Consider the following 11,751-nt stretch of genomic DNA (forward strand, 5'->3'; position numbering starts at 1 on the left):
TTGGGTCATTCAGACACCCACTGGACATCCGATGGGTCTGTGTAGAGGAGAAGAGAGGACTGGCCGTACTGAGTGAGTTAAGGACAGTAGCCAACGGGTCGCGCAAGTAAAATTCCACTTCAAAGCCCCGCCACACCGACCCCGTACCATCATCCTCACCTTGAGACTGCTGAGCGATGGCAGTCTTGAAGGCATCGATGTCCCGGGCAAGGTCCTGTGTCTCTTCCTGCACGTGCCGCACCATGGTGGTCTGAAGCTGACGCCGCACGTGCGTGTCGTGGGTGAAGCCGTCCAGGGACGACTTCGAGGCGTTGATGCCTTGCAGGTCTGGCACCTGCAGCTCCAGGGCGGCGGTCTGACTCTCCAGGGTGTTCTGCCTGATCTCCAGCAGCACCAGGCGAGTCTCCAGGTCCGCCAGGCGAGACGTGATTGGGTTCGCTGGCTTGGTGGCTTTGCCTGGGTCATTGTATCGTATGGTGTTGTTGTGTTGTGTTGTGTTGTATTATTACTACTACTACCTTTTTTCTTTTTAACATTATAGTTATTATTTATTTATTTATTTATTTATTTGTGTAAGCTTATCTATTATTTATTCACCTTTTTTTTTTTCCTCAAGGCCTGACTAAGCGCGTTGGGTTACGCTGCTGGTCAGGCATCTGCTTGGCAGATGTGGTGTAGCGTATATGGATATGTCCGAACGCAGTGACGCCTCCTTGAGCTACTGAAACTGAAACTGAAACTGTGTTGTATTCCGTTATTGGGTGTCCATCGGCTTGGTGGCTTTGCCTGGGTCACTGTATTGTATGGTGTTGTTGTATTGTGTTGTGCTGTGTTGTGTTGTGCTGTACTGTGCTGTGCTGTGTTGCGTTGTATTGTATTCCGTTATTGGGTCTTCCGTTGGCTTGGCGGCTTTGCCTGTGTCATTGTATCGTATGGTGTTGTTGTGTTGTGTTGTGCTGTGTTGTGCTGTGCTGTGCTGTGTTGTGCTGTGCTGTGCTGTGTTGTGCTGTGTTGCGTTGTATTGTATTCCGTTATTTGGTGTCCGTCGGCTTGGTGGCTTTGCCTGGGTCATTGTATCGTATGGTGTTGTGCTGTGCTGTGCTGTGCTGTGCTGTGCTGTGCTGTGCTGTGCTGTGTTGCGTTGTGCTGTGCTGTGCTGTGTTGTGCTGTGTTGCGTTGTATTGTATTCCGTTATTTGGTGTCCGTCGGCTTGGTGGCTTTGCCTGGGTCATTGTATTGTATTGTATTGTATTGTGTTGTGTTGTGTTGTATTGCGGTGTTCCGTCGTCTTGGTGGCTTTGCCTGGGTCAGTGTAGTGTAGTGTAGTGTAGTGAAGTGTAGTGTAGTGTGATGTGTTTTGTGTGTCCGTCGGCTTGCTGGCTTTGCCTGGGTCAATGTATTATGGTGTTGGTTTTGTGTGTGTGTGTGTGTGTGTGTTTTCTCTCTCAAGGCTTGACAAAGCGCGTTGGGTTTCGTTGCTGGTCAGGCGTCTGTTTAGCACTGAGATGGTGTAGCGTATATTATGGATTAGTCCGAACGCTGTGATGCCTTCTTGAGTAACTGAACTGAACTGTATAGTGCATTGTCTTGCGGTATTTGCGGTCATTGTATTGTGCTGTGCTGTGCTGTGCTGTGCTGTGCTGTGCTGTGGCGTGCTGTGTTGTGTTGTGTTGCATTTTGTTAAGTTGTGTTGTGTTGCCGGCGTTGCATTTTGTCAAGTTGTGTTGTGTTGCGTTGCGTTACGTTGTATTGTGCTGTGCTGTGTTGTGTCGTGGGGTTTGTATCAAACGATGATTTATTATTATTATTATAAAAGATTCAGAAATATCAATTGAATTTGAACAACCTATCAAACCAACACTTTCTTTGTTTTATGAATGGAGAGAGACAGAAAGAGAGAGAGAGAGAGGGGGGGGGTGAGAGACAGGCAGACAGAGAGAGGCGGAGAGAGAGAGAGAGGGGGGGGGGGGGGGGGGGGGGGGGGGGGCAGTGGATGTAAAATTCACCCTATCACACTCTCCATCTCGGACCTTTTTACAATTATTAAGGAAGCAGGAAAGCAAAGAACCAGACAGTGCTTCGCGCGCACACACACACACACACACACACACGCACACGCACATACACATACACACGCACATACACATCATTCACATACATACACATACACATGGGGGAAAAACACGCACACACACGGGCTCGCGCGCGAATGCACACACACACACACACACACACACACACACACACACAATCTCAACAAACCCACCTGGTGACAAACTCACCTGTCATCATCACACAGGTGAACACCAACAGCAGAGCACAACACTTGGTGGCCATGTCGACACACTCACATACACACTACACACTGCAGCTGGTCACACAACAAACTGGACAACTGTCCGACACGATCTGATCCACCAGTGACGTCCACTGCACCTTTCTCGACCGTTGACCTCTGACCTTGGCCTTGACCTCTGGGCGTTTTGAGAGACATTGACGTCAGTGATGGTGAATAGAGTGGATGCTGCTGTCTCCAAGTTGAGCCGGAGAAACGCTCGTTTATCTACTTCAGTATCTTGTTTGCAGATGCCGAGATTTTACTTGTGTGTGTGTGGGTGTGTGTGTGTGTGTATATATATATATATATATGTGTGTGTGTGTGTGTGTGTGTGTATTTGTATTCATCACAACAGATTTCTCTGTGTGAAATTCGGGCTGCTCTCCCCAGGGAGATCGCGTCGCTGCACTACAGCGCCACCCTTTTTCTGTAATTTTTCCTGCGTGCAGTTTTATTTGTTTTTTCCTATCGAAGTAGATTTTTACTACACAATTTTGCCAGGAACAACCCTTTTGTTGCCGTGGGTTCTTTTACGTGCGCTTAGTGCATGCTGCACACGGGACCTCGGTTTTTCGTCTCATCCGAATGACTAGCGTCCACTGAGACCACCACTCAAGGTCAAGTGGAGTGGGAGAAAATATCGATGGCTGAGCCGTGATTCGAACCAGTGTGTGTGTGTGTGTGTGTGTGTGTGTGGTGTATTCTATTACGAAATCCCAAGGACAGCTCTCTTGTTGCTGTGAGTTTTTTTTTTTTTTGTTTGTTTGTTGGTTGTTGTTTTTTTCACGTGCGCTGAGTGCATGAGTGCTTCATACAGAACGTCGGATTATAATCTCACCCGAATGACTTGCGTCCAGACCACCTTCAAGGTCCAGTGGAGGGGCTAACATTTTCTGGCAACTGTGGGATTTCGATCCCGAGTGCTCACTGGGATTCTCTCACGTCCATGGCGGACGCGTTACCACTTGGCCATCACTCAAATGTTTGTATTTTATTTGCGGAAGATATTTCAGTACTGTTGTTGACTGAGCGCATTGCATCATTTTCCTTTTCGGGATACCTACCAACCTACCTGTCTACCTGCCTACCTACCTACCACCCAACCAGCCTACCAAGGCCTCTCAAGGCCTGACTAAGCGCGTTGGGTTACGCTGCTGGTCAGGCATCTGCTTGGCAGATGTGGTGTAGCGTATATGGATTTGTCCGAACGCAGTGACGCCTCCTTGAGCTACTGAAACTGAAACTGAAACTGCATCATTTTCCTTAACCGTTCGGGTCACTGGAGGACTCATTTAACGTGGCCATTTTGTTTCTTCGTGGAGATGTTCTCTCTCTGTATGCGGTGGTGGGTGGGTGGCAGTGTTATGGGGGTGGAATCGGAGGTCGAAGTGGAGGTTTATGGAGGGCGATGGGGTACATGTATTTCTTTCTTTCTTTTATTTCATGATTTATCTTCATCTTTGTTGGTTATAGCTCACCTGACTACACAGGGTTACATCAAGGCTAAGAAATTGTCTATTATGCATCTCGAAGAACCTTTAAAAAGAAAAAAAAGAAAGAAAAGAAATGACGCAGAGAAAATTGGGCACCAGCATAATTTTATATATTCATCTCGAAGAACCTTAAAAACAAAAACAAAGCAAACAAAACAAACAAACAAATAAACAAACAAACAAATAAACAAACAAAAAACGCAGAGGAAAGTGGTGGGACTGTACCAGAAGTGACTGTCGTGGTTAAACCTCAGCCACACCTTCTGGTTTCCCCATAGGGTCTTTTAGGAGCAAACCTTAACTTGACGTGTACTTTGTGTTTTGTAACCCCCCCCCCCCCTCCACTCCCAATCACTGGCCCCCGGACCAGAAACCCGCCTGAAAGTGGTGGGACTGTATCAAAAGTGACTGTCGTGGTTGGACCTCAGCAACACCTTCTGGTTTCCCCATAGGGTCTTTTAGGAGCAAACCTTAACTTGACGTGTACTTTGTGTTTTGTAACCCACTCTCCCTCTACCCGTCACTGGCCCCCGACCAGAAACCCGCCTGAAAGTGGTGGGACTGTACCAGAAGGGACTGTCGTGGTTGGACCTGAGCCACACCTTCTGGTTTCCCCATGGGTCTTTTAGGAGCAAACCTTAACTTGACATTGTACTTTGTGTTTTGTAACCCCCCACCCCCGCCCCCCTCTCCCAATCACTGGCCCCTGACCAGAAACCCGCTGAAAGTGGTGGGACTGTACCAGAAGTGACTGTCGTGGTTGGACCTCAGCCACACCTTCTGGCCGGCCTTGAGCGTCATGACCATGTGCACTGACATGGCCTGGTAAGACCCGTGGGAGGTCGTCTCGGCGAAGTCCACAGACTGCTCGTCCACCATGAGATACACACCCGCGTACTGATCCATCTTCGGCTCCGTGGAGGCCAGGACGCAGTAGGTCCCTGGATAGGGGGCTGTGAAGTTGCCCGTGGCAGGATCGTAGGCCTGGCCTTCGTTGTTGTAGACATCCGTCATGACGAGAGCTGTGCCGTTGGCCGGGGCGGTTTTGTCCTGGGGGGACATCCTGACGTGGAAGCTCACGACAGGGGTGGGGTCCTCTGGGGGAGGAATAATAATAATGATAATAATAATGACAATAATAATGATAGTAATAATAATTAAGTATTTATATAGCGCTGAATCTTGTGCAGAGACAAAACCAAAAGCGCTTTCACACCAGCCGTTTATAGGCATGCGTAATTCTAAACTTGAGAAGCTGAAGACAAAGAAGAAGAGGCAGGGGAGGGAGGCTACCATAGAAAGAAGTGGGTTTTAAATTAAGGCCAGACCTGAAAGAGCTGAATTATCATTGGTTAACCAATGGGAAAGCAGGGAAGGGGGTTAGCAGAGCCACGTGCTGGTTGACAGACTGCGGATGCGATTTGGTGGTGGTTTAAGTGGATGGTTTACCTGATGTAACACTGTTCCTACTCTGTCTCTCTGGTTCTCTGCTTGCCTGTCTGTCTGTCTGTCTCTGTCATTCTCTGTCTCTGTCTCTCTCAGTTCCAATGGTTCATTTCTTGATGTGACAGCGCAATTCCCGGTAGACTGTCAACACTACACGTCTGATCACGCCTTCCCTATGATTCATTGTTGGTCGGATTTAAAAAAAATCTTTTAACCAGATCATACCGTCAAATTACTCACCATGGGACTGGTTATGTGCTTGATAGCATATACTTCCAGTCCCATTACTCACCGTTGGTAATGTCATGCTCCTGACGACATATTATCATACTCCCCGCCCCATTACTCACCATGGGTACTGTCATGCTCCAGACAACATATACTCCCCGCCCCATCACTCACCGAGGGTACTGTCATGCTCCTGACAACATATACTCCCCGCCCCATCACTCACCGAGGGTACTGTCATGCTCCTGACAACATATACTCCCCGCCCCATCACTCACCGAGGGTACTGTCATGCTCCTGACAACATATACTCCCCCCCCCCCCATCACTCACCGAGGGTACTGTCATGCTCCTGACAACATATACTCCCCCCCCCCCCATCACTCACCGAGGGTACTGTCATGCTCCTGACAACATATACTCCCCGCCCCATCACTCACCGAGGGTACTGTCATGCTCCTGACAACATATACTCCCCGCCCCATCACTCACTGTGGGTATTGTCATGCTCCTGACAACATATACTCCCCGCCCCATCACTCACCGAGGGTACTGTCATGCTCCTGACAACATATACTCCCCGCCCCATCACTCGCTGTGGGTACTGTCATGCTCCTGACAACATATACTCCCCGCCCCATTACTCACCGAGGGTATTGTCATGCTCCTGATGACGACATATACTCCCCGCCCCATCACTCGCTGTGGGTACTGTCATGCTCCAGACAACATATACTCCCCGCTTCATCACCCACCGAGGGTATTGTCATGCTCCTGACAACATATACTCCCCGCCCCATCACTCACCGAGGGTACTGTCATGCTCCTGATGACGACATATACTCCCCGCCCCATCACTCACCGTGGGTTTTGTCATGCTCTTGACAACATATACTCCCCGCCCCATCACTCACCGAGGGTACTGTCATGCTCCTGACAACATATACTCCCCGCCCCATCACTCACCGAGGGTACTGTCATGCTCCTGACAACATATACTCCCCGCCCCATCACTCACCGTGGGTCCTGTCATGCTCCTCACCACATATACTCCCCGCTTCATCACCTACCGTGGGTATTGTCATGCTCTCGACACCATTGTACCACACTCCCCACGCCCCATCACCGTCACTCACCCTGGGACTGGTTAGCCACCTGACCCCTCAGCACGTTCAGCTCGTAAGCCAGGGCGAGATTCTGGCCGTGCAGGCCGTTCACCAGGGTCCTCAGGTCGTCCTCCCGCCGCTGGCTCTCCGCCGTCAGGTTCCGCAGGGTCTCCTGCAGCGAGGAGTTTAGCGCCTGCAGGGCGGCCAGCTCCTGACCCAGGGCCTGGTTCCTGCTCTCCAGGGCTCCGCTCCGCGTCTCCAGGGAGGACAGGTGAGACTCCAGTGCCGACAGGTGGTCCGAGAAGTGGTCCGCTCCAGACGTGTCCGTGGCCTGACCTGGAGAGGTGGTGTGTGGAGTGTTGGGTTTCAGTTTGAGTTACTCAAGGAAGCGTCACTGCGTTGGGGAAAAAAAAATCCACATAACTCTACACCACATCTTCCAGGCAGCAGATGCCTGACCAGCAGCAAAACCCCAACGCGCTTAGTCAGGCCTTGACTGCATGCTTATACATATCTGTGTATCTGTCCGACTGGAGTGGACTCCTTCTACAGAATTTCGCCGCCAAAGGACAATACTCTCGTTGTCTTGGGTTCTTTTTCAGTGCGCCAAGTGCGTGCTGCACACGGGACCTCGGTTTAGCGTCTCATCCAAACGATTAGATCGCTCAGCTCGATTTTCCAGTCAAACTTGAGGGGAAGACTGAGCGAGAGCGAGATTTGAACCCAGACCTCATTTTGTATTTGTATTTCTTTTTATCACAACAGATTTCTTTGTGTGAAATTCGGGTTGCTCTCCCCAGGGAGAGCGCGTCGCTACACTACAGAGCCACCCTTTTTTCTTTTCTTTTTTTGTATTTTTTCCTGCGTGCAGTTTTATTTGTTTTTCCTATCGAAGTGAATTTTTTTACAGAATTTTGCCAGGAACAACCGTTTTGTTGCCGTGGGTTCTTTTACGTGCGCTAAGTGCGTGCTGCACACGGGACCTCGGTTTATCGTCTCATCCGAATGACTAGCGTCCAGACCACCACTCAAGGTCTAGTGGAGGGGGAGAAAATATCGGCGGCTGAGCCGTGATTCTAACCAGCACCGGCTCAGATTCTCTCGCTTCCTAGGCGGACACGTTACCTTTAGGCCACCACTTCACATGGACTCTAGTGTAATTATTGGCAGACGAGCGTCTTCACCATTCTGCCACTTCCCTTCCTCCTGGATGTTGAGCATCTTGTTAATGATGTGGGATTTCCGTTTTAATTGTTTTAATTGAAATAACAGCAACAATTGGCAATAACTTCAAGACTGATTTATCGTCTATACACGGGCACAGTGTACATTCACAAGCATTAAAATGAAATATGAATGAACTAAACGTGAGTAAGTTACGAGAAATGTATTGAGAAAGTTATGTACATTAAGATATAATTACACACAGACACATACACACAGTCAAAGACAAACACACACACAAACACACACACACACACACACGCGCTCACACACACACACACACACACACACACACACACACACACACGCACACGCACACACACACATCCTTTCAGTGTTCTTACTCTATTTATTTATGAATTATTAACTGATTATTGTTACATTATCATCATTATCATTATCATCATCATCATTATTATTGTTATCATCGCCATCATCATTATTGCAGCTCCAACTTTGCTGTTGACCCAGCCGGCGCAAGCTAATGTCAGTCATCTCTGATTCAAGCCGAGCGACAGAGTCTTATCAATCTATCTAGATAGACAGACAGACAGATAGACAGGCAGGCAGACAGACATACAGGAAAAGACGTCGATCACCACTTTTATAACAAAAGGGTAGAAATACCAAATTTGACAGGAAAAAGTGCACGATAAGAGGATAAGAAATAGACAGGGACAGACAGACAGAAAGAGAACCTCCCCCTACGCCATTCTTTCCATCCCTCGTGTATCAAACTGAAATTATTTGCGACTTCTTGTTCGAACGGGGTTAGAAAACAACAACAAAAAACAAAACAAAACAAAGCAAAACAAAACGAAACAGCTTAACAACATTCAACCAGTCGATGTATAGTACGCCCGAAACAAAACGAAACGAATTATCTCAAATAAGCCAAGAGCATAATGTGCTAAACAAGAGACAAGTACAGTAACTCCCCCCCCACCCCCCCCCCAATTAAGCAGTGTTACAAAAAGATGATGATGATGACAAAAACAGGAAGATAGTATCAAACAACGATAAACTACTAACAACAATAACAACAACAGCAATTGCGTTTATTTATTTATTTTTTGTTATCCAGTTTTGAAATTCAATTGTTACATTATATAAAAGAACAGGAACACAGCAACCAAACCAAACTATCATTATTATTTTGGAGAAAAAAAAATCAAATTAAAACAAAATATAAAGAACAGAAACACATCCAGCGAACGATAGAAAGGAAGCAAAAAAACAAAAAAAAACAAAAAAACAAAAAAATCAACAGTAAGAAACAAACAACGAGAGGGGAAAAAACAAACAAAAACAAAAAAACCGAGAAAAAACGGTACCAACAGCAACCAAATTTCTAAGCTCACCAGTGACGATGCAAGCACTCAAAAACACGACGACACCTATCACGGCCATGTTGGAACAATCAAGATGGAAGCCAGAATGTGTGGATGTCCTGGGGTCCCTAGGGAGAGGGGTGACCGCGGGGGTGGGGGTGGGGGGTGGGGTTCACTGTCTGCTCCCTCATGACCCCTGGGGGTCACGTGACACGACATTCACTTGTCGTCAACCATGGAAAAGGGGAACTACTGCTCAGTTCTCGATACACGCGGTGGGTAAATGCAGTTCAGAAGGGGGTCGGATTGGGGGTGGTGAGTGTGTGTGTGTGTGCGTGTGTGTGTGTGTGTGTGTGTGTTTTCACATGCTGTCAACCAAGGTAAAGTGAGACGTTGATCTCTGTGTGTGTGTGTCTGTCTGTCTGTGTCTGTGTGCCTGTGTTTTCACATGCTGTCAACCAAGGTAAAGTGAGACGTTGATCTGTGTGTGTGTGTGTGTGTGTGTGTGTGTGTGTGTGTGTGTGTGTTTTCACATGCTGTCAACCAAGGTAAAGTGAGACGTTGATCTGTGTGTGTGTGTGTGTGTGTGTGTGTGTGTGTCTGTGTCTGTGTCTGTGTGCCTGTGTTTTCACATGCTGTCAACCAAGGTAAAGTGAGACGTTGATCTGTGTGTGCGTGTGTGTGCGTGCGTGTGTGTGTGTGTGTGTGTGTGTGTGTGTGTCTGTCTGTCTGTGTGTCTGTGTCTGTGTGTCTGTGTGTGCGCGTGCGTGCGTGTGTGTGTGTATGCGGCGTTTGTGCGTGTGAGTCAGTGTGTGTTTGTCAATGTGTGCGTGCGTGCGTTTGTATACATGCGTGTGTTCAGAGTGTGAATAATGATACCAGAGACAAGGGTGTATGTGCTGTTTCAGAGGGATGACAACAGGTGTTGGTAAGCAGTCGCCGTAATGCTTATCTTATTTGCTTCTTCTTCTTTCACTCTCTGTTAAATAAAACGTTGCTTCGTACACCTATATCATATAAGATGTTTTACTGTGACAAAGTTTTTAGCCGAGCTATTTACTTTACATCTGACGAGAACTGATACAAAAGCTTTTGGTAGTTTCAAAGTTTCGTTTCTGCACCTCTTGTAGTACCCGAGAAACGCCAACACAAAAAGTTTACCCCCATCCCCCCAAACCCCCAATGCCCTGGGTAAGAAATTAGACAGTTACCAATTACTTTTAGTGATGCTATGTTTGCCAAAACCTACTTTTGACTCACCGGGAATGTACGTGTGTAAGCCCTGCGTTATGGAGATAAAACTCACTTCAAAAATAAATTGACCTAACGTCCCACTCACTTAAGCTCAATGGTAAACCAAACACACCCAGACACGGTGAAGGACGTTGGGTTGTTATTTTTGTACGTACTCAAGTACTGAATAGGTGTGTTAATACTTTGTAGATATGTGTATTGTCGACTTGCAAGTAACCCGTGCAAGTAGTATGCTAAACAGTGATCATCAGTCTAATGATCATAATGTGCTGCTGGTGGAACAGAACGGAGAACTAGTACCACGGTCGAGGGACCTGGTTCTGTATTCAATCAGGCCAACTGATGACTATGGACGCCCAAAAGAAAAGAAAAAAAAGCTCCGATCATTTCTATCAACCGTGGGTGAAAGCTACAAGAAAGCACCTCCCACATAAAAAGTAGAGAAATTGGAGAAAGGCTGACGGGCGCAATAGCCGAATGGTTAAAGCGTTGGACTTTCAATCTGAGGGTCCCGGGTTCGAATTTCGGTGACGGCGCCTGGTGGGTTAAAGGGTGGAGATTTTTCCCATCTCCCAGGTCAACATATGTGCAGACCTGCCAGTGCCTGAACCCCCTTCGTGTGTATACGCAAGCAAAAGATCAAATACGCACGTTAAAGATCCTGTAATCCATGTCAGCGTTCGGTGGGTTATGGAAACAAGTACATACCCAGCATGCACACCCCCGAAAGCAGAGTATGGCTGCATACATGGCGGGGTAAAAACGGTCATACACGTAAAAGCCCACTCGTGTATATACGAGTGAACGTGGGAGTTGCAGCCCACGAGCAAAGAAGAAGTAGAAGGAGAAAGGCTGAAGCAGGACTTCCATATACACGACACCGAAACGACTCTGACACGACACGAACTGTAAACTTCAGAGAACCCGCAGCGATGAGATCTGGAAACTCTGTATTTATACTGTCACAGACACTTTGGGATACAAATAAGATAACTTAAATGCACACACGCAAGCGCGCGCTCACACACTCCTCTCCTCCCCGCTCTCTCTCTCCTTCCATCCCCCATGAGAGAGAGAGAGAGAGAGCCCGCGTGCATGTGCTGATGTGTGCGTGCATGTGTGTGTGCGTGTGTGTGTGACGGAGAGAGAATCAAGCGTGGAAGGTGTACCGAGCTGTTCAGCACGGTGGGAAGATCCATCTGAAGTGCATGTAGGACACGCTGTCAAAAAAACTTCCTCTACTGTTGTCACTATCTTGGTTTGCAGTCTTTAGCTGTAAAACTCCCAAAAGCTAATTAAACAATCTATATCCCCTACAAATCACTAAACAC

General features: G+C 47.6%; 1 protein-coding gene across 1 annotated transcript; it reads right to left on the reverse strand.

Moving 5' to 3' along the window:
* Positions 1 to 4,527: 4,527 nt before the first annotated feature.
* Positions 4,528 to 7,832, reverse strand: LOC143288742 (uncharacterized). The gene is made up of 3 exons (XM_076597368.1): positions 7,796 to 7,832; positions 6,642 to 6,947; positions 4,528 to 4,928 (listed from the first exon to the last, which is right to left on the reverse strand). The coding sequence occupies exons 1-3, from the start codon at positions 7,830 to 7,832 to the stop codon at positions 4,528 to 4,530; spliced, it is 744 nt and encodes a 247-aa protein (XP_076453483.1).
* Positions 7,833 to 11,751: the final 3,919 nt, after the last annotated feature.

Source organism: Babylonia areolata, chromosome 13 (assembly GCF_041734735.1).
Source record: "Babylonia areolata isolate BAREFJ2019XMU chromosome 13, ASM4173473v1, whole genome shotgun sequence".
NCBI lineage: Eukaryota > Metazoa > Mollusca > Gastropoda > Neogastropoda > Buccinidae > Babylonia > Babylonia areolata.